This window comes from Plodia interpunctella, chromosome 1, assembly GCF_027563975.2.
Source record: "Plodia interpunctella isolate USDA-ARS_2022_Savannah chromosome 1, ilPloInte3.2, whole genome shotgun sequence".
Lineage (NCBI taxonomy): Eukaryota > Metazoa > Arthropoda > Insecta > Lepidoptera > Pyralidae > Plodia > Plodia interpunctella.
Window position 1 is genome coordinate 11,837,422 of NC_071294.1, and position 23,691 is coordinate 11,861,112.

Sequence of the window (23,691 nt, forward strand, 5' to 3'; positions counted from 1 at the left end):
CAGATTGCTATTTGTGAACGAGATGGAATAGAATGATCATAAAACCAGTCTTTGTCATCTTCATCTGTCTTAGACCTCGCGAACACAATACATTTTTACAAAATTGTGGATATTTCAAAAAACGACTGAACGACGATTTTGATTCCCCACGAACTTAAAAATTCCATTGGCATATCCTACATATCTTTTAAATTTCATCAAAATCGGACCCACGGTTCGATAATTATCGTGTTACATACATACATACATCCATACATACATACATACATACATTCATACATATATACTTACATACATCCAAAAAATGTATTTTTGCCACAAGTAGAATGTTAGGAGGTTTAGGTGTAAAAAATATTTATTTCAAGTTATCAGAAAACTCATACATTTACTTAGTATTTTTTTTTAAATCTATGTTGTGTACGTGCTGTCCAGTATGCTCGCGAACATGCTCAGGATGCTGTTGGGCACCCCCGCAACCTGCGTACCTGCGTATGTAAATACCCATTGTCCTTGTCAACGTAATAAGATTTTTTATGTCCTATTTTTACTCCTTACCAAACATTGTTCTGCCACGCGAAACAAGTCGCGGGCATCAGCTAGTTATTATACACTTAAACGTATTTACTAGAATTTAGGAGATGATATGGAGCGTGGAATAAAACACGCGCATCGTGATGGGGAGGGGGCGTCATAAAGATGTAGGAAAAATCCCCTTATATATTCCCTTATTAATTTTTTTAATGCTGTGTTCAATAGTCAAAGGTAAAGAAAAACACCACGTGGAAACCCTGGAAGAAAAGTGATGTTAGCGATATTCCAGCTAAAAGAAAAAGTTTTCGCGCTAACAGCATCACAAAATGTTACACTGCACGGTTCAATTCGCTAATTCAATATGTTCGCAACAATCGATATTTTTATCGATTGATGTGTCGTTATATTCGACATGTTATTGATATTTATTATATCCCGACTATTAGAACACTGCACAAGAACCGGCGAGGCAAATCAGAATTCATGTAACCAGTTTTGATAAAACAATCGGTAATTGTACCAATAAAAAGATATACTAGACTTGACCTCGGCTAAATGTTAAAATGTTTTTAAAGTTTACTTGTTGATTGTCCTCCAAACTGTAGACGTACAATTAAAGTATCAATTAAAATTTTGGATGAAAGCGGAAAAATATACCTACATTACAATTACTTTCATAATACTAGTTGTGTATAATAATGATAGATCTTTCTTATTCAAAAGGATTTATCCAAGATATTATCTCTCGCTCTCAACGCACGATCTTCGGCACACTTAGTTATCAGACCACCAGGGGCTCGATTCTCATGCAATCGAAATCCATTTCACCAAATTTCTCCAATTTTTTTAGAAGTTTTAACACGATTTGTTGACTTACGAAAAATCACAATTAAAAGAGTTTAATTCAATGCATCAGCCGATCGAAATTGATGATAGAACATCGATTGCGCGAGATTCGGGCCCTTGGAACACACATACCTACTCTTTGATGACATCAAGTCAAGATATGTCATTGCCAGGCATTTAGCCCCACATAAGACAAGGTTGCACCAGCGCTGAGCAGCTGGCTTGAGTGTATCTGCTATATCACGGACATTAGCTTTGGTAAATATAAATATTTAATTTAGAATATGACGTGAAAAAGTGTCTGTGAAGACTTAATTTCAGAATAAATTATGTGTTTCATCATCATCATCATCGACAGCCTTCATTTTCCCACCATTGGGAACAGTACCTATTGACATTGGTCAATATTAAATTCTCGGTCTTAAGTCTTACGAAACCAATTTCGACCCAAATTCAAATTCAAATCATTCAGAAATTAGACCTTCACAGGCACTTTTTCTCGTCATTTTTTATATTTATAGTTATTTCTCACAAGCTACAAACTAACCGCAACTTTTGTTATGCACATTTTTTTCATATTCATTTACATGAGGTTTATCCAAGAGTATTCATCTACCACATATGTACAAATATAATTGGATAAAGACAATAAGTGCATACCGTAAATAAATGTAATTGGCTGAACTTTTTGATCAATCTTACGGCCATGCTCAATCACCTACTATTACCACTCGGAAGGCAATGATAACTCGAAAACTGGCATTAAAATATCAATAAGTAATTTGGACACCTGAAGGGGGAGGCAGCGATGTCGGCGCCTCGCGTGCGAACTTAATTGTTCCGCTGCTACAATGTTTTACGCATAAGGAGCGTTTACACTACAAACAAGTCACTGTCACTTAACGACTAAGCATCTGCACTAATTTAGTTTGAACTTCTAAAAAGTTTTGTCGTATCGTATCATATATGTGGAAACGTACTATGGAAAGAAAGAAATTGTCTATCACAATAGAGAAATCTAATCATCACTGAATTCCCATAGCTACACGGCACAGTACTCTGTGTGTCATACACAGAGTACTGTGCCGTGTAGCTATGGGCCTAGATATATACCTGAATATTAGTACTAATTAAAGTTTTCCTTACTACTTCCCTTATCGACCAAAAATCCTGTATACAACCTAAGTTTACTTTATATAACTATTAGTTATATAAAGTAATATTATTAATTATTAACTAATACCTTTTTATCAGTTATTAATAAATATATTTATATAGCCCAAGTTTACATTACAAATAGGTTAATTTATTTTTGTTATAACCACCTGATTTTCGAATCGCCAGTCAGTCATCACACAATTTTACTTTTAGGAATCATGTCATTGAAAAATCACTTTCCCTTTAAGTTAATAACCTAGACTAATAAATACTCCTCACCTGCAACACACACACACACAACAGCGCTTGCAACATGTAAGACACCAGTTCAAACGAAGCACAGAAGTCAGTGCGTGCGCCTAATACTTAGCGACTTATTTGTATGAAGTCGGGGCCTCGCCGTGTGAAACAGGTAGCGTAGCACCTAATCTAGACACTTCGCTGATATATCCACAATAGACATCTAAGTTTATTACGAACGGTACTTCATACTTTCATTAACATTTCATAAATTAATGACACTAAGATTGACTGTTAGATGGTGCTTTTAGACCATCCCATTTGCTCAGTCGCGCTCCGTACTAGCATACCAGCTTCGACGGGCTGCATAGTAACGCACATCATCGCGCGTCAAAACTTAATACAATGTCTACGTTTTTCTCCGTTGATTCGACGACTGATGTCAACGTGACAGAGTGTGATTGAGCAATAGGGACGGGCTCTTAGCAGGCAAGTCTGCTGGCGAACGCCTATATATAGTACTTAAAAAAAAAAAATATTTTGTGCAAGAAAGTTTAAATAAATAAATAATGCGACTGACCCAAATTCACAAGTAGATCGTTAGGATAGTTATCGGTCCTTCATCTATGCTTTTGAATCGTACTGAAGATCATATTTTAGAGCAACGCTGACCACCACGTGCACGGGAGTGCCCCCGCCAAGACGAGCCAAGCGAAACGCAAGGGCACTACCTACCTTTTCTCGAAACGTTTCGTCGTATTTTTGAACCCTCGTAACTTTGGTTTGGATGATGCCAGATAGTTAAAATTTTCAAGATATAATACCATGAGTACATTAATTAAATATACAAAGTTTGAATATCGTAGCTAGTATACTTTAGATTTTATAGATGTCCAAAAACCCGTAATTTCGTCACTGATTCACTGATCATCAAAATTGTGGGAGTTCTTCCTGAGTCTTAGAAAGCTAACAAATAAGGTAACGAATGCGATATCTTATTTCTAGAGTAATGAAACGGTCCAGCTACACGTTTTAACTAGAATGTAGAGTATGTGAAGTTAGGTCTGGTAAAGTTAGGCCGCATATATCAAGAATCTTGGCTCTACATGAGATCTGACCACTTTTTCATACATTTTTTCATAGAGTTTGTGAAGCAAACTAGACTCGTCTTGGTAACATTTTTACATGAAAATGTTTTTAGTGGGATTTGTTGCTTCTCTAAGGAATGCCGTGGTGTCGTGATAAAATGTAGTATGGGCGGAATTTATCAAAATTATATTTATATATATTTGTTCATTTATTTAAAACTTTAATTTGCATAAAATAACAAATATAATATTCATAAAATAATAAATAAATAAAAATTTTCAGTAGAAACGGTGCACTGAATGCCATTTTGCATTCTCTACACTGATAGAGATCTAATCTCGTTTGGAGATAGAGTTTAGTCTAATCGATGACTAAATCAAATAACACCAAATAGAGGCAGTGCGATCAAGTGCAAATAAATAGTATATATTATATAATCAAACATAAGCATATAATCAAAAAATTTATATATTATATAATCTTTATCCCTAATTTCCCACGTGAGCATAGCCCTGGGTCGCTACTAGTATATATTTAAGTAATCGCCGCCATTAAAATGTTTGAAAGAAAACTATGAAGAACAATTTCAGGCGGCTTATCGCGGCCGAGCTGACGAGGCAATTATTCACAGGAACTAACTCGTGGAAACTTACAATTGCGTGCCAGTACCACGGAGTTGGTGAGGAATATACGTTTGCCGTACAGTGTACACTGCTGGGCAAGGACAGGGGTAAACTACTTTTGTTTGTAGCTGATTTTAGTAGGTATTTCAAGAGTGATTTTGGATTGAGTATCTACATAGTAGGTATTCAAAGACATACCTAATTTTTAACTTCCAACGCAAAAAGAGGGGTGTCATAAGTTTGACCGCTAAGAGTGTCTGTCTGTTTGTCTGTGTACGTGGCACCGTAGCTCATCAATGGGTAGACCGAGTTGGATGTAATTTTTTTTTATTTGATAGCTAATTTTTATGCGGTGGTTCTTAGATATGGTTGATCGAAACTTGTACCGAAATTAATATTGAAAGTCGAGGGTTTACACCTACGCTTGACAACTTTAGTTGCTACTTCTATCATCGTAAGTGATCGCAAACTACTAAGATTGTCTCTTTTACGTGTAATCTAATGATTTAACGGTTCATATATGGTATTCTTATAAATAAATATATAAGGACAAATTACACAGGTTGAGCTAGCCCCAAAGTAAATTCTAGACTTGTGTTATGGGATACTAACTCAACGATACTATATTTTATAATATATACATATATAGATAAACATCCAAGACCCGGGCCAGAAAAAGATAATTTAAGAACGTGGATCGAACCCGGGACCTCTCGGTGCAGAGGCAAGCACTTTACCACTGCGCCACCGAGGTCGTCAATTCTTATGTAATAGACAGCCCGAAAACCGATGGAAAAACTCTTATAGACAATAATGACAATATTTTTCAATACCTTATATTGTTTCTTTAATTTTATTATTGCTTTTAGTCACGTTTGACACTTTCAAGAAAAGAAAGAAACAATGTTTATTTGATTTTACCATTTTATATAGAATACAAGTACATAAATTAACAGTTACTAAAATGGTAAAGGCTGCGGTGAAGTTTGTTGCGCCGCCTCTTCTTCTCCACCTGCTCTTAGTCGGCAGTCTTGACGTGATGAATATTATCCTATTTTGAATCAAGAATTAAGAATTTTGAATTGGAAAACTTCCAGCAAGCAATGTACACTAAATAAAAAGTTGCCCCCGCGATTCCCAGCCAGTCCGGATAACTTTTGACACTACGACAGGTGTAAAATTTATATCATTCGGGGCGAAATAGTGCGTGTTTATATTTCACGCGATGGTATCTAAGCAGAGCTAAAGACTTACGACGCTCATAAATGTTAATTTTACGAAAACTCCCGTCCTGCTCACTTAATGCGTCCGGATCTTCGTGAAACAACGTGTTTATTATCTATGGAAAAGTTTACATGAAGTATGAGTCATTAGGGCTGTTTTTAAGGGTGGCCTAGGGCTGTAATGTTTGGGTGGGGGGTTAGCTAAATTTAATTTTAACTGCTTAGTTAGATAGTCAGATTGCTTGTTTCAAGTTTTTCTTTTATTTTCCTTCATTGTTTTTAGAAAGTTGTTTTTGCATAAAGGAAACTTTTACACTGTTTACTTTACGGTTACATTTATATTTAATTTGTGTAGTGAAAATGTTCAAAGCCTACACAAGAAAATCTACATTAATTCTTTCGTTTCTAATACAAACGTGTGCGGTAGACGGATAATCCTGAGACACTTACGGAAGCTGTGACACGTTCCGTCTAAGATATACCACCAGAGTTGAACGAACTCTCATTAAAGTGACGCCGATTTTAACCGAAACCCCTATACACTGCTCTTTAACTTCGAAAGCGTATTGTAAAATGTCAAATGTAGCGCGCAATGGTAAGTAGTTTTACATTTACGGGGTGTCGCGTTACGCGCGCGGCCCTTATTTTTATTTTGTCAAATTGTAACTGAAATAAAACGGGACTGCAATAAAAATACCGATGGTATTGCTATTGCGAGCGGCACGGAAATAGACGCGAGCGGCGCCGCGGAGACGGTTATGGGTGACACTATGAGGTGAGGGGGACCTGTACAGGTATGGTGTATTCATTGATTAATTTATGTATGAAATTGAGCAGGAAAACAAGTGGCAGATCGAAGAAGAGGTCGATGAATTCGGCAGGATAAGTCAAAGAATGTAACCGATCGGTTAACATCAGACAGGTCTCCCTGTCTGTTTTCCCGTCGCCCGGCTTAACGGCCCCCGGGTAGAAAGGCGCGCCCATGCCAAGCGCGCCTTTACCCAAGCGGGTAGAAGGCTGACGAGCCGTCCCGCTGGCCGCTCCGAGGAGAGCGGCCGAGCCGAGGCCGCCGTGGTAGCGGCCGCCGCGCCGGGGCTGTGGAGCGAGAGTAGCACATGGTCCCGGCACAAATGCGGTTGGCGTTGGCATCGTGTGGTTTTAGTGGGTTCAAGTCCCACACACCTGTCCGGCTTCCCGTGGCCGGATGGACGGGACGAGGGTCTTTCCACACGTTAAAAAAAAAAAAAAAAGGTCTCCCTGTCTGTTGTGTGAAGGTTGAGATGCTATACCGACCGCATATAAAGTGAGATAGATAGTCGTATGGTGAGTAATGAATAATTAGCCCTTAGGTTGTTTAGGCTGGAGCCCAGGCCGCGTGGATTAGAAAAGATCTGGTTAGCTATACAAATCGTACTTATATTTTCTCTTATTAATACTATTATTTGCTCATATTTTGATATAATATGATTTCGATAGCTTTACCTTTGACCAAGATAGACTATATTTCTTGCCAGATTTGGGAATCTAATATCTGTGTGTAACTTATAATAATTAAGTTTTTAAATTACACACAAAAGAAAGTTTCTCGTAACATTGTTGTGATACAAATACCGAATATTTGATAACCTGACATCGCATTAGAAGTGGGCCGAGGAATCCCTGGCTGTCGTCGTTGTGGAGGTTGGAATTCAGATCAACGGTGGTGTTGCAACCTCGTAGAGTTCGGGGACATACCACAAGTTACAAATGTTACATTAAAACATGTTATGATTAATAGGTAAGTACGTAGCTTTTAGGATCGTGATGAAAATAAAAGTTTTTTTTTTTAAGATATGTCTGTGATGTTAATTTAACGTTGCCTATCGCTTGCCGTTATTCTGAAAACGGTGTACTCAAACGATCGAACATTCCCACTCCCATTATTGCATTCCAAAATAAAATTTCCACGTCGTGACAGTTAAACTCGGCATCGTACGTATATGTGTCCACCGTAAGTGTCTTCGGGTTAAAGTTAGACGTTAACCAAATATGTCGCCGGGTCAACGAACCGTCTATTTCAGTGCTAATAATTACTGGTGCGTTCGTCCGGTGGATGCAACTGTCTTATGTGGCTTATTTGGACATACACATTATAAAGATTAGTCTCTAGTCTTTGAATCTTAGGGACTATAGCTCTGATACGGCTTGCCGATGAGGTGCCTTTTTGATTAATCCTTAGGCTAATTAGGGTGCAGACTAAGGCGCGAGGATCAGATGCTCTGAAACCGTACATTCAAATGAACAATTGATATTGTACATATGAACCTTAAATATTGTAAGTAGACAGACAAATAATATGTTTGGAAACCCCTCATTTAAAGGCGTATCATCTTATTTAACCTAGGGGCGGTCAGAACTCTTTTTCAGTCGCTGATGGAACACTTATTGTCTCGCCGTATGTGTCCTATCAAATGCACAGATAAATATAAATATAAAATATATTAGGACAAATAACACAGATTGAGCTAGCCCCACATAAGTTCGAGACTTGTGTTATGGGATACTAACTCAACGATACTATATTTTATAACAAATACAGATATAGATAAACATCCAAGACCTAGGCCAATCAGAAAAAGATCATTTTCTATCATCACCCAACCGGGGATCGAACCCGGCACCTCTCGGTTCAGAGGCAAGCTCTTTACCACTGCGCCACCGAGGCGCCTCGTCGTCGAGATAAGGCTGTTTAGGTGACGTTGGTAAAAGTCCTTAAAAATTTTGTCGAGTCGGCACTTTGTTTGAGGATAATAATTCTTTTCCTTCTATTTTATGACACTGACCGCGCCTTCAATAGTCTTAGTAGGTGCTCTTAAAATGTTTGTTTTAATCTGTTTTCCAAGCAGTCTGCGTAAACAGATTGGCCAATGTGGAAATATGCGTCCGCGCACATATTTACGTGGCAATCACGCTGTTCAGTCCCGTCCCGTATCCCATATGAATGGAGCATGTTACGAAATATTTCCGATACTTACCGAATTATTGGCTGCACTCCAATCAAACAATGCCGCAAGCCTGTTTAACCATTGCCACTGAATAATAAGAATTATTATATTAAATTACACATTACGTTGCTGTCACTAGTACATTTTAATGATATCTGACATGAATCTAACTGGCTATGCTATAAATTGGCAACGTTCGACGGTCCACGCTATTTACTGTTTGCTCTTAAAGTTTAACTGGCAAAAATCGCCTTAATTGCCATATATTGTTTTTTCAGGTATGCATTAAAGGTCAAATAAATAAACAAGAAATGCTTTTGAAGAAACTCGTTTATTCAACATTTTATGAATTAATAATTAATTAATAATCATTTATTTTTGTACAGTACATTTATTGATAAAGTACAGTTGTACTAAGTACAGTCATAATAACAAAGAGCTAACTGAGTACTGAGATTTCTGTGAGATTATTTGATATCGTCAATATTTATACATAGTATAAAACAAAGTTGCTACGCGCTGTCTGTGCTTATGTTTGTTTAGATCTTTAAAACTGCGCAACGGCGCTATTGCAATTTTAATGCAGGTTTTTTAAAATCAAATCATTTATTCAGAAATTAGACCTTCACAGGCACTTTTTCTCGTCAATTTTTATATTTATAGTTATTTTTCACAAGCTACAAACTACTGGCATTTCGGAACAACCACTGCTGAGAAGAAATGCCGAAAGAAACTAATTTGAACAGTGTTGGTCCCTATCATGCCAGATCGGCTTACCATTATTGTTTCTTACAATGTTTTTTTTTCTAATAATATATAAAAGTACATAATGTACATAGTCTAAAGGTACATCAAAACAGGTTATGATTGTGATCCGAGTGCTGATTATATTAGAGGGAACCTCACGACCCGGCCCGCGATACTTTATATAGGTAGTTTCTGTGGAAGCAATTTATTATGATTCGTCGTCGTCCGAGCGAAACCGGGGCGGGCTGCTAGTTTTAAATAAAATGTAAATAAAAAATCTGGGAGCCGACTTTAGGCCAATTGTTTATTAGAGTCAGAACCCAGAACCAGCGTGTCACTTGCTTGTTTTTTTACGTTGGTTTTACGCAATATAGATACACTCAGCGGTGTTTTAATAAACTGATGGCGCCTCGAAAATATGAATCTTGGACAATAATTGGCATGTTGCCCAGTGTTGCTTACCTACGATGTTGACAATTGATTTGTAATGCTGCCTATTCTTACTCCCTTTTATCTCTCATTGTCGTATATTACAAATTCCAATCTTGGTTGTGATATGACAGAGTGTACGTAAAAAAATGAAAACCGAGCGAACGGCCGCCTACCTGAAGTCAACCTCTTCTAGAAACTCTATTATTGCTTATCGACTGTCAGGGCCTCACCCCTTAATCGCCTCGTACGACTATCACGTGAGGATTTGGAGTGACACGCCATTTTTTTCTACTATGCATTTTTATATAATAAGTAGATAAATCCTTAATACCTCTCAAATCGTACAAATATTGATTTGAGATTTTCCTTTTTTTAATATTCTGTATTAAATTTTTCTTTTTTTCCGATGCCAGGCGCCATCTACATTGTAATGTTAAGACTACTCTTGACAGCGCCATCTGTTGGAATTTATTATGTTCCAAAATATGTGAAATATAAGCACTTTCCAATACCGAATCCGCCACCAGGCCGCCGTTCTTAATTTTATAAGAATGCGATAGATGGCGTTAGCTGCAAGCTATTTTGTGTGAAAATTGATAAATTCAAATAGTGCTTTTTCAGAAGGCTTCGCGAACCTTGACTCCGCAATCGGCCATCGAACTGATTCCAAAGCTATTTTTAATTAAATTACAAAGCATGTTGACTCATTTGAATATAAATTTGATGGATTTCTTCGAATACGAGTTTGAAAATGTGAATGAACATTTCGCCCACACCGCTGCAGCAGTCGGATAAATATATGTATGAAATACTTATTACGCCCTTAGTTTTTACAGGACCATACAAAATAGGAATATCATGTTTTCAGGCTACGTTTATATATGTGTGAGTTACTTAATTTCACTATCGATGTAGGTACTCGTTTTATGGCGTCATTTTATAATATCAATATGGCGGATTATATACTCTGTTGTTAATTGGCAAGCTAAAAAAGAAAATTTTTACCATTATAATCGAGCGGGATATCAAAATTAAGAGTTTTAAAAGGTGATCTCAAAAGTGTGTAAAATTTGTTTGTTTCCATATATCTCTATGAAAAATCCTTAAACGAATAAACAATTGTATAATAATTTTGTGTGACAATTTTCAATAATTTTATTGAAAAACTTTTATTTTATTTTATATATTCATTCAAATTTTTTCATTTTTAATAATGATGTAAATTCGTCCTTTTAATTTTTAATATATGTATAAGACCTATATTTGTTAATTGACGTCCTTGGAGAAAAGGCTGCGGTGAAGTTTGTTGTGCCGCTGCTTCTTCACCTGCGCTTTGGAAGCCGGCAGTAGACTTAGTTTAAGTAATATTTTACGTCAATAAGTGATGTATATCATCCAAAATTAAATAAAGAATTTTGAATTTGAATATCACAGTGTAATAATGATAGGATGTGCACAATTAGTATTAATAACAATAATTTGTAATGATTTAATAATCTTATAAAACAATCACACGCCAGACACATCAATGTCGCTCATGCGGAAATCTTTTTACAAAGTTATTTATTTGCAAAATATTCAAATATATCCCTAATTAGCCTGTAATAAGGTCAACATTGAGTGCACATTTATTTGGTCGGGAGGTGTTGTAATGGAGTGTGGTATGAGAATATCGCGATATAAATATTCATTGCTTGTCTAAAAAGATGTATATAATTTAATGCATATACCTAATTATACACCGAAATTATATAATAATGTGATAAGTTAAGAATTAGTTGACGATAAAATCTGACATAATACTTATAAAACATAAACGTAATTTAATTTAATTTTACATCTTTGTATTTAATTTAATTTGACAAATTTTACTGTCTGTTGTATGTCAGAAATGACTAATGTGTAAAAGCTAAATGTTATACAATACACATATTGCACCAGGTTTAAAGCAATAAAGTCATTCATTCATTCATAAAAAAAAAAAAATCGGGTCCATCCCTGCCTAAAGGAAAATATATGGATCAGCTGATTTCTTTCTTCGCGATTTCAGGGTCCCATACGAAAAGTAGTTCAGTATCATGGACTGAGCGAGCATGTAGACAAATGGATACCAATGTATAAAATTTTTCATAAAATATATGCAGTTGTTACAACGTGAATTTTAGGCGTTTTTGTAGTTTATGTAAAGGGCTTTAATTTTGAAAATATGTTAGTATATTAGCATCCATACGCACAAATCCATTCTGATATTAGCATAGGGAATATTTTTCAAATTCAGCGCAGATGGTAGCGGGGGCATATTATAACCTATTGCCATGGTGTCAAAGTGAAAAACTAAAGCTTATTCAGAAATTAGATCTTAACAAGCACTTTTTCGCGTTATAAGTATTCTAAATTAGATAATATTATATATATATTAGGACAAATCACACAGATTGAGCTAGCCCCAAATTAAGTTCGAGACTTGTGTTATGGGATACTAACTCAACGATACTATATTTTAAAACAAATACATATATAAATAAGACCCGGACCAATCAGAAAAAGATCATTTTCCATCATGACCCGACCGGGGATCGAACCCAGCACCAGGTTCAAAGGCTAGCACTTTACCACTGCGCCACCGAGATCGTCGTATTATTTATCAAAGTTAAAAACTGCAAATACTTTGAACGATCACTGCTGATAAGAAATACCGTTATTATTTTATAATTCAGTAACTTTCGCCCACAACTTCGTATGTGAGTAAAAATCCGTTTCCCGTGTGAATTTCAGGAAATCCCTTCTTAGTGCACCTAGTACACTGTCCTAGGAACCTACACACCAAATTTCAGCTTTCTACGCCCAGTAGTTTCGGCTGTGCGTTGTCTGTCAGTCAGTCACTCAGTAACGCAAGAGTTTTATATATAGTATATATATAGATTCCCAGTACCTAACTTAACAACACTATAAATTGAGTGCCGTCATAGTGCGTAGTATAGCATTCGCTCATTATATAATTGTAGCTATAAATATACGTATTGTAATTGTGGTTACATAAAAAAATTGTGTTTTTCCAACAACGACAGCTATAGCGTATATGACAAATTTTTATTTGCGGGTAGATTATTAAAATCGATCAGTCGAGCCGAATCGTTTCCACACACATTGCTTGATTTAATTTATTTGAAAGACAAAAGTAATTCAGTTTTAGGCTTAAAGGCTGAATGTAGAATTTATATTATGATCGATAAGAACATCGATGCCGTCCAAAACGATTCGTTCATCACTCGCATCCAACAGCATCTTGGTACAAACGTTATATTTTTAGCGCCGAGCATTCGCCCGCGAGACTCGCCCCCCGCTACAACGCTATACTACCAATGTACTAATAGTGAAGTTAATTTAGTGTTTAGTGTAAAATTAAGTGAAAAAGTGACATGAGTGTTTTATGACGAAGGCTTTAAACATGGATCGGTTCCGGCGCCCGAAGTTTAAGCCGCGCAGGAGGGTATGTAGGTTAACATGACAGATCATATGTTGTTTTGGTTAGGTTAACTAAAGTCTGTCAGATTTTCGTTTGTCTTGTCAACTGTTTTTATTTAGACCGTTGTTTCAAGGATGTTTCGTGCTGTAATGTATAGAATGGATTGGAGAATATTGATAGGGTTTAGTAATGGGTCTGAATCAAGAAATTGCTGTCAAGAACTGACGGAGCAGTTCTTTTGAATATAACCTTTAAATTTTGACACTTAAGATTTTAGTCCAATAAAAGCAAGTTTTGTGAACTATTTGGAAAACACGGATGATTTGCACTGGAAAATTATGGAATAGAATAGTATTTATTGTGAAACACACACACGCGAATATTCACATAAAGAAACCCTATAACCTCAAACGTTTAATTCTAGAATTGTACTTGATAAATGCCAAAGAACAGCTGTTATCCGAAATGCTAGCAACACAATACTAGTTTTTAACTTTAAGAGTCATAATCGTGTATGAATTAAGAAATTTGACGTGAGTTTTACATTTAATGTTATATTGCTTTTTACTACACCAACTGATAATGTGTTAGCTCTTTTTCGCTTCTTTTAAGGAGTTTATATTTTAAGCACATTTCACTGTGCATTTTCTGTTTTCTTTTTATTTAAAAAAAATCATACTATGGACCCCCGCCTGTGGATCTAAACGTCCCAGGTTCGAATCCTACTCGTGCCACATGAGTTTGTATACCAATCTGACTCATGTATAGTACGAGTAGCTTTCATCGTCCACAACTTGCTTCCGGTGAAGGAAAAACATCGTGAGGAAACCTGCACACCGGTTGGTTATACAACTTGTATGTAAAATAGAGAAGACAATGGCAAACCACTCCATTAATAATGCCAAGAAAGTTGTTACGTGTGTTTCATTCCATGTAATGACCTCAGTCATGAGGAATACGACTATGATACGAGATGCCCTATTAGTCTACGTGACCTACGATCTCGGTGTCAAGTAGTCGTGCTCATTTTGGTCTCAATCATGACCTAATTTAGGTCCCCCATAGCACAGGAAATAGGCAGTGATTTTCCTTGATGTATATCAAGGGGATCATTGAACAACTCATTTTTCAATGTCAAGAGCAATGTAGTTCTCTCGGTTTTCTTATTATTAAACTAGTTTAGGCCAGCGGCTTCGCCCGCACAATATCCCACGGGAGCAGTTATTTTTCCGGGATGAAAGGTGTCCTTTTCCGTACTTCAAACTATATGCATATATGTAAATTTTCTCTAGTTGAGTAGATAGAGCGTGAAGAGGTAACAAACAAACTTACTTTCGCATATATAATATTAGTTACGATTCTTCAGGTTCAAATATTACTTTGATTTTCGAAAATCTTTGTTATTTGTTTGTGTCTTCCCTGAAGTTCGCAGCTAGTGCATAACATTTTGTCCCTGTCTAAATATAGTATACCTGTATCACGTATACATACATGTTATACCTGCTATGTTTACCTGGCGAGTGCGTCAATGTATCTTGTACGTTGTGTTTTGACCTCACATCATCGCTCCATTTCAAACGGTTCTATGTGTGATCCAGCTTGATTTTTCTGTCTGTAGTCTTCAATCGACATTGTGGAAATGTGGTCTCTAATATTTGAGCGTTAGATGCGTTTCTTGCTCAACTGTTGAGCGTCGGAGTCCAGGGCCTGCTTTCCTACATTTTGGCCTTCACTGTCACACGCACGGTCGCTAGTATCCCTACTGTCAGACCATAGACCACGCATATAATCCTTGCAAGCTTGATTTAGCCCCTTCTTTGAAAATATATTCTTCAGTACGAAGAATAGATTTTCTTCTTCTTTTCGAGTCGTTATGGCTATTTATATCTTATGAGACCAGTAATGTGGCCACTATTTTATTGTTCTATCGTTAGCCTTGTAGAAGTCATCTAAGGGACAAGAAGTGAGACAGTAAGTATATATTTTCAAATTGCTAAAATGGATTAAATATAATATCGTGAGAATACATTATTATATCCTCTCATCAAGAATGTGTAAAAATTAATATTTAAATTAAATTTTTAACTTTTTGAGGGTGAACGCACTTGATTGATTGTACACACGTTAAATGGTTATGGGTTTAAAGATCTTTATTTCTCATAAAAGAATTACATGATTCACTTGGTATGAGAACTATAACTAAACTATATCTACAATTACATACAACACGCCCATACGGTAAATCCTTCATTCATAATTGCACTCGAACAAAAATTACTAAAGAATAGAGGAAACACGCTTTTAAATATAAATCATAGGTAGTTAAGCCGGTTCAGTAGGGTTTACATATTTGGGTACGGAATCCTAACAATATGGATAATACAGTGACAAATCCTTGTTTCGAAGCTCCAGGACTTATCGATATCTCAACAGGTAATGGAGTGAGGCTCGGGAGCTTTCTGAAGCTTCTCTGAAAGCTCTTGTGTATTAGCAGTTCCAGGCCTTGTGCAGTTAGCAGGTTCTTATATTATTGTCTTTATTTTTGTCAGAGATTTGTTAAATATTTAATTAGAATATGTTTTCTGGTAATTTTATGAATAACTTTAATAGTTATATAGGTACCTTAGATATAACGAATATATTTTATAACCCAAATAAGTTAAGTATATGTGTAACACAAGTCTCGGCAACACGGAAATACACATACATATTTTTATTTATTTTAAAACGTAAATGTTAGTGTTTTCTTTTTTTTTCTTTTAAATTGCCAATAACAATTTAGAATACCTAATGTAGTGAACGTTCCTTAAATAAATCATCTTAGATTGACTCAAAGAGAATTTGTACTTTAGAAATTCTAAGACTTGTGTTAATACACAAGTCCAGTTGGCGTTAAAAACTACACACACAGGTAAAACAGAGACGCAAAAATATGGATTCGTTAAAATTTGGTGCACAATTAGAAAATAAGCTGAAATAGAACGTATAAAGTTTATCCTGAAATTCCTACGGGTGAGCCTTACCTTAGTGAAAAATTATTAATAAATTATATATTTAAAGATGCAATAATTAATAGAAAACAATATCAGACATATCTGAATTTCGAACTCATTCACAAACAGTCTGACGTTAGCTTCAGATTCGAAGCTCTTGCAACTCTATCGCATGATATATATCCAATGCGTACAGTCTGAGAGTAGTACCAGTTGAGATTCTTACGGAGCGTGTAATGGATTGCGAACACGGCTGAAAGATGTCTGCTACTGGAAGGCTCGTACAACACACGCGACAGCGTTGGGTGCACTCTTTTGAAAAATGTTCGAAGGAAATATAGGAAAGATTCAGTATGTATCACATTTTTATCCATTGCAGGAATGAGAGCCACTGATTACAAAAAAAATTAATAAATAAACGTGTATTTACTGAAATTTATAATTCGATTTATGAATAGAGTCAGTGAAATAACATAAGCAACATTGGCGAAAAATATATATACCTTACCTACAGTCCCTAAATGTCACGTATATTTACATCCAATTTCCATAATTAAATATATTAAAATCCCTGCATTTTTAATGTGGGACACACGTTACATTACTTTATTAAATTGTGTAGATAAGTTCATAGATAAATAAATTGTTTATTCAACACAAAATAACAGAATAGCCAATTGATTTCTTATTATTAACTCAAAAGTTATTCAATAAGCCTTAACTTGAGACTTTGTTTTTTTAAAATGCTTTAAAAAAAGAATGAATCAAGTTGGGAAACACGCGGTGACACCACTGGTGTCGCAGGGTATGTCGACTTCAATGGTGCGCCATTTTTTAGAAATTCAAACGTAATTGCAAGACCGAATGATTAACAAAAATCTGAAAAATGAATACGGAAAAGCTTGCATCCTAGTTAGTCGAGCGTCGAACCCACTGCTGGTGGGTAAGTGGGTCACCGCCGTCGCCGGCGCGGCGACAATCGATCCAATCACACACGCATGCGCCTACCAACACAAACAACAAGAACCTTACCCGAGCACGCAATAAAACTCATTTCACATTGCTATCACAAACACGTCTGACGCGAAACCCAAACGAAAATTAACCTTCTTATCCGCGCAATAAAGTTTATAATGCCGTGGAATTTTATCAACTCTGCGTATACCGCATGGCTATTAGCTACTCGTTTGTTTTTTCATCATTTCGGATTTCAACCTTAACGATACACGATTAAAGTTGATAATTGGATTTCCGCGTCGAGTGATGTATTGAAATTTGCGCGTTTAGAATTTTAAAGCTTTCAAGAATGTATCAAAGCTTCATCTGGTATGTTGGAGATTTGAATGTTTCTCCATCTATTTGTGGACTTAAAATAAAACCATATGTAATGTAATAAACCACAATATGTTTTATTCGTACTGCAAGCAGTCGTTTATGATAACTAGGATTTTTACAAGATAAATCGTAGCTCTCTGATCGGCGCGTGTTCCCGGTTGCATTCGGGGCTGTGATTCCCCAAAACCCAGGGGTGGCTTAAAAAAATGTCATTAAATTTGAGAGATTTGGCTATGATTTTGCTACTGACCGATCGAGTGACATCAACCCTGTTCGGGAATACTATCGTTGCCTATCAGCTGTTAAGGCTTTGTGTCCCTTAGTCGCCTTGCACGACATCCACGGGAGGATATGGAATGGTCCTATTCTAGGGCGGAACCACACGCCACACAAGACAGCTATTATATATTCTATTGTACCCTGTAACAACTTCAATAGCAAGCAGTACGACACGTCATGTACAGACTAAAAAAAAATGGACTAAAATTATTTTTACATTAAAATTTACCTACAAAAATAACACGCCTTACCCACTTCACCAAATAAGGTGAAAATGATTACAGGAGCAAGAAAGACGAATTCGCTGTATAGTTGTTCCATTTCAGTTGTGGGTCGTAGTCGTGGCCTCGTAGAGGTCTACGCTCTACGAAATTTTGTAGCAGCGTAGCACTGCCACAGCGTAGCACTACTATCATATTATTTTTATAAATTTCATATTTTAGTTGAGTTTGCTCGAGGCTTCGTCCGCGTGAATTAAATTTTGATTTTGGCGAATTATAAGTGTATTAAATGTAAACGAAATCAGGTTTTTAAATTTTGTGGTACTTGTCCTGGAATATAAGCACTCCATAGCCTCCCGTGGAGGTCTTACTAGGTACCTTCCTACCTAGGTATAAACAGCGTCATCCGCAACAATGAACAACAGAACAGGCAACAACAGAATCTCCAAAGAGGGTTGACGTCAGGTAGACAGCCGGTCGTAAACCTTTATTTTATATGTAGACCCTTGTCTTCAGGGCGTTACGATTAAGAATGACACACGCTCAAATGATCTAAGACACCGGCAAAAAGATTTTTCCGTTTAAAAAATTCACATTAAAACATCAACCATATATCAATCTGTGTCTAAGAAAATTTTACATCACATTCTAACGTAGTGAGTCAGCGCCTCGCTAGCGTATAAACCCCGACCTTGCTCGACAAACTACCGGCCGCCGTATGTCAGCGACACAAGCGGCAATGCGATCAAATTGTTTGTTTGATAATTTAAATACATTAAAAAAAAACAAAAGTTACAATAACACTGACTTTAATTTACCAATTTAGATTTTTGCTTTTGTATAAAAATTATTATGTGGGAGCGAGAAATAAAATTAGCGAAATATAGTAATAACCGATGTTTATTTCGTTAAATATAACAAAAGCATGTGTAGGTACTTGCAACAAAAAATATGTAGGTACTTGCCTATTTCACACAAAAACTCATGTTAAAATAAATTAAAGTAAAGTTGTGATACACATATTTTACACAATTTAATCATAGATTTATTTATAAACAATAAATATAAGAATTATTATTTACCTGACACGGTGCGCAGACGAAATCAAAGTGTGTCTCGTCGGGCAGTGTACAGGCGACCATACAAACGACCGTAGTGGGGGGGGGGGGGGGGGGGCGTCATAACAATCAACATAAAGAAACCGTTTCAATTCAAAAAACAACAATATTAACGATTTAAAATATTTTTCTCCCACATATATGTGTAAAACCGTACAAAAATCTGTTAGGTAGTTTTTGAGTTTATCCCATCCATACAGAGAGGGACAACATAGGGACTTTTTATGTAGATATTGTTTCTTCCTTTGTGTCAATATAACTAATTATAACTTCATAACTGAATTATACATTCATTATTCATTATCATTATGAACTAAAGAAACAACATACCTACTAGAATATTTTATGTATAAATTGTTGTGTGGTTTCTTTAAGGTTCCGTATCAAAAGGTTAAAAAGGAACCCTGTTATTATGATTAAATTTTCATCAAAAAATAATTAATTACATTTTAGACCATTTTGTATTAAAATTTTCCCACGGGAGATAAATATAGTTAATTTAATAATCCTTAATCCACACTATATCATATCAAACCACGGGTACACTGACATCCCAGTTATATCGAATCCAATCATCGAATATATATGATAGCGTTCGTTGAATCGATTTATTTTTACGAGGGGAACGTTTGAGTCATTCGGCATAAAGATGTTTTGATTCATGAATATTCTCAGGGTAATCTACTTTACATGCGTACAAATTGCAGTAAATTTTATGGGAACTGGGGCTGACTCCGAAGGCACAAAGGGAATTGATATCATTCAAGGATTTTTACCATTTTTCAGTGTTTAATAACAGTTTTTTTCGGCGTTTAAAGGTTATGATTTTGGTCATTAAATATCACACACACATCCGTTTTGGTTTGGTGCTAATAAATGCATGTTCGTGCAACGGGAGGGAACTCCTCAACGGTTTACCGTTGAGGAGTTCCCTCGTTGGGAGACGATCTTGGTTCATCAGATCTTGCATATCATAGTAATGCATTATAATCCAAACAATCCTCGGCTCAATCGGACACTGAGAAGTGGGACTAAATTTGACACACACTAACAGGGTAAGTTAACTAAAAGCTTGTAAAAACCATATTTTAACTAAAATAAGTTTAAACTTGAGAAAATTTAAGTGATCAACACGTTTCCCGCTTTGATAGCATCTGATCAATCGGCACATCACAACAAACAAATTTCACGTGAGTCCTGAAACGCCCAAGCTGACCTAGTTGTAGTCCAACCTGCGCGCGCAACTCATTCACCCACCACGAGCGGGGCGGGGGGACCTGAACATCGAGGAACCTAGGGTTATTCGCCCGAGGAGTGTCGGTCGAGGTGCACGTGTCATGAGTGATCACCACGGCAGACCACGACAGCATACCACTGGTGGTCCGGAGCGGCCACTTACCACCATGTCGTAATATGATGGGATACAACAATGGAACAGGATATAACAAATTGTTTACACAGGTGCGAAGTGTTGTGCTTTCTTTGTCTAATCGGCGTGAGACTGCAGTTTTTGGTTCAGATTATTGTGATAAAGCTTACAAATACTTATCCCTCGTTTTTGGCTTCGCCGCAGTCCGACAAAATATATATGTACTTATATAATGTGCTATGTGTAAATTTCTGTTGTGAAACTGAGGAACACAAACGCTTTATCGAAACTTTGATTTCCCTGTAGAATATGTTGTCTATTTGACATATAATGTCGGTGTAACCGATAAAATCGTACAGTTTATCTTTATATATTGTTCAGTGGTAAAGTGCTTGCCTCTGAACCTAGAGGTCCCGGGTTTGATCCCCGGTCGGGTCATGATGGAAAATGATCTTTTTCTAATTGGCCCGGGTCTTGGATGTTTATCTATACTATATGTATTGGTTATAAAATATAGTATCGTTGAGTTAGTATCCCAAAACACAAGTCTCAAACTTACTTATTTTTTAGTTATTTATATTTTAATCGTGTTTTATTGTCAATGATGAGGAATATCATCATAATACGTTTGTTGTGCCCAGATACCTACCACCTTGGAGGTTGTAACAATTATTTTCGATATTAAGTTTTTAGTACCAGCCTTTGTCCCAAATTGAACACAAATTAGATTGAATGTTACTTACAATTTATAAAGTTTGTGGGACAGGACCTAGTGTGGTCATACCAGGTAACCATTAACTAAAGACTTGGTTCTTATTTTATGACCGGCCGCCTTGATTTCAACCCTCGTTGCGAATGTTCATATCAGCTATTAAGGTTTTATATCCCTTAGCCTCCTACGACATCCGGAGGTTATGTAGTGATCGCCTAGGGCGGAAACAGAAGCGGTGGTGGTGTCATGGTTAAGACGCCCTTCGCCTGTGGATCAAAAGGTCCCAGGTTCGAATCCTACTCGTGCTACATGAGTTTGTATACCAATCTGACTCATGTATAGTAGTTTTCATCGACCACCATTTGCTTTCGGTGAAGGAAAACATCGTGAGGAAACCTGCACACTGGTTGATTATTAACTTTTGTGTGAAATGGAGAAGGCAATGGCAAACCACTCCATTTTCTAATGCCAAGAAAGTTGTTGCGTGTGTTTCCTTCCACGTAATGACCACGACCCTCAGCCATGAGGAATACGAGTATGATTAGGCAGGACACTATACGCCTCGTATATAAATCTGTAAACTGGGAAATCAAACTCTTGCTTATTGCGTAGAAATTGAAAGTTTTATCCAAGCTATAAACGGAAAATTTTCCGCAACAAGCGAGGCTTGGTAAACAATTGCTGATGTGTGCTAAATTGCCACGTTTTGCACACAATATTTTTAATTTGAATTATGTCTATATTTTGAATACACATCTTTAAATAATAACCGGTCAAGTGCGTGTCTGGCCACGAACAGTTTAGCGATGCTACCAGTTTTATAGTAGTGATAACCTATCACACCTAATTTGACTTTATAAGTTTACAAGTTACTGTACTCTAATTTCGTTATATATGAGCACTAATGTTGTAACGTCTCAATTCCTATCAACAATAATTTCGTTGGTAGAGAGGGATTCACTTTAATCTAACGAAAATTGGCTCTTTGAAACTGAATAATTTATGAACGGTTAATATTTCAAAAAGACCTATCCAACAACACTCCTTACAGAGACAGTGAAGGTGAAGACCTTCACATGCACTTTTTCACGTCAAATTTTATCTTTCGTAGTCGTATTCCTCATGAGTGAGGGTCGTGGTCATTACGTGGAATGAAACACACACAACAACTTTATTTTCTTTGGCAATAATGATGTGGTTTGCCATTGCCTTCTCCATTTCACACACAAATTAATAATCAACAAGTGTGCAGGTTTTCTCACGATGTTTTCCTTTACCGGAAGCAGATGGTAGTCTATTAAAACATTTACATTAGTCAGACTGGTATACAAACTCATGTGGCACGAGTAAGATTCGAACCTAGGACCTTACGATCCACAAGCGGGCGTCTTAACCATTACACCAACATACTTAACTTCAATGTGAAGGTCTTAATTTCTGAATCTCATTTTCACCAACAAGACCATCGTATAGCCAAATACATGGCTCTGTCTACTCGTAAAGGATAAACACGTGTAACTGAATATACTTATTGTATATTGGTTCCTTTTCTCTTGAAGAAACTAACGTGATAAAATCCTTATAGAGGAAATACAGAGAACTATTACAGTTTTTTTTATGGTAACGTAATAAATACTAGATATACACAACCAGATGTGAGATAAGGACAGAAATAGTATGTTTGGTTTGTAGAAATCAATCGTTCTGAAATAGCAACGAGTTGTGCGCCATTGCTCAAACATTTGTACAATGTTTAAGAGCAGTTTGTAACGATGAATGAATATACATATGATTTAATTGTTATTGCTTAAACTTCCACATGTTGCACACTAAAATTAATTTAACACATTGGTCCGTCAGTTTTGTCGTAGAAGCATAACTAACAAAATTACGTTCGCTGTACATACCTTCATATACATGTTCAGACTGTTGAAGGCTGTCTACCATCACAGAATTTTTAATATTGAGCCAAATAATAAATAATTTGTCTTTTGTATGTGAAAATGTCTATTCTGTTGCTTTTTACTAGTTATGAACTATTATAGTATACGTATATTTATTTCTTTGTATAAACATGTGTGGTTTATGACTCCCTTAGAATACCTACTACCATTATTTTCATAACGTGGTTGACGTACAAGGCGTCTAACGGATATGAAGCGTTGGCAATTGACAGCCAATAATCAGACGAATCTTAAAAATTTAACATTTTATTTTTACGCGGTCCCTGGGTATTAGGGCGTCACAACCGGGAGCACCTTATGTTGTCAAGGATGTGCGTGCCAATGGTCTGACAACTAGGTATTTCGACGACCGTGCGAAGTG

General features: G+C 36.4%; 1 protein-coding gene across 16 annotated transcripts in view; it reads left to right on the forward strand.

The window, feature by feature from the left end:
* Positions 1–23,691, forward strand: part of Ca-beta (Ca2+-channel-protein-beta-subunit) — a 136,129-nt gene that overhangs the window by 95,990 nt on the left and 16,448 nt on the right. For 3 of the 16 annotated variants that reach the window (XM_053753045.2, XM_053753141.1, XM_053753317.2), the window contains exon 1: positions 20,583–20,746. The exons of 12 other annotated variants lie outside the window; for them this stretch is intronic. In XM_053753045.2, coding sequence (XP_053609020.1) covers positions 20,699–20,746 — 48 coding nt within the window. In that variant the 5' untranslated portion in view covers positions 20,583–20,698. Of the gene's footprint in view, positions 1–12,976; positions 13,364–20,582; positions 20,747–23,691 lie in introns of those variants that run through there. One more of the 16 variants, XM_053752984.2, reaches the window with a different exon arrangement.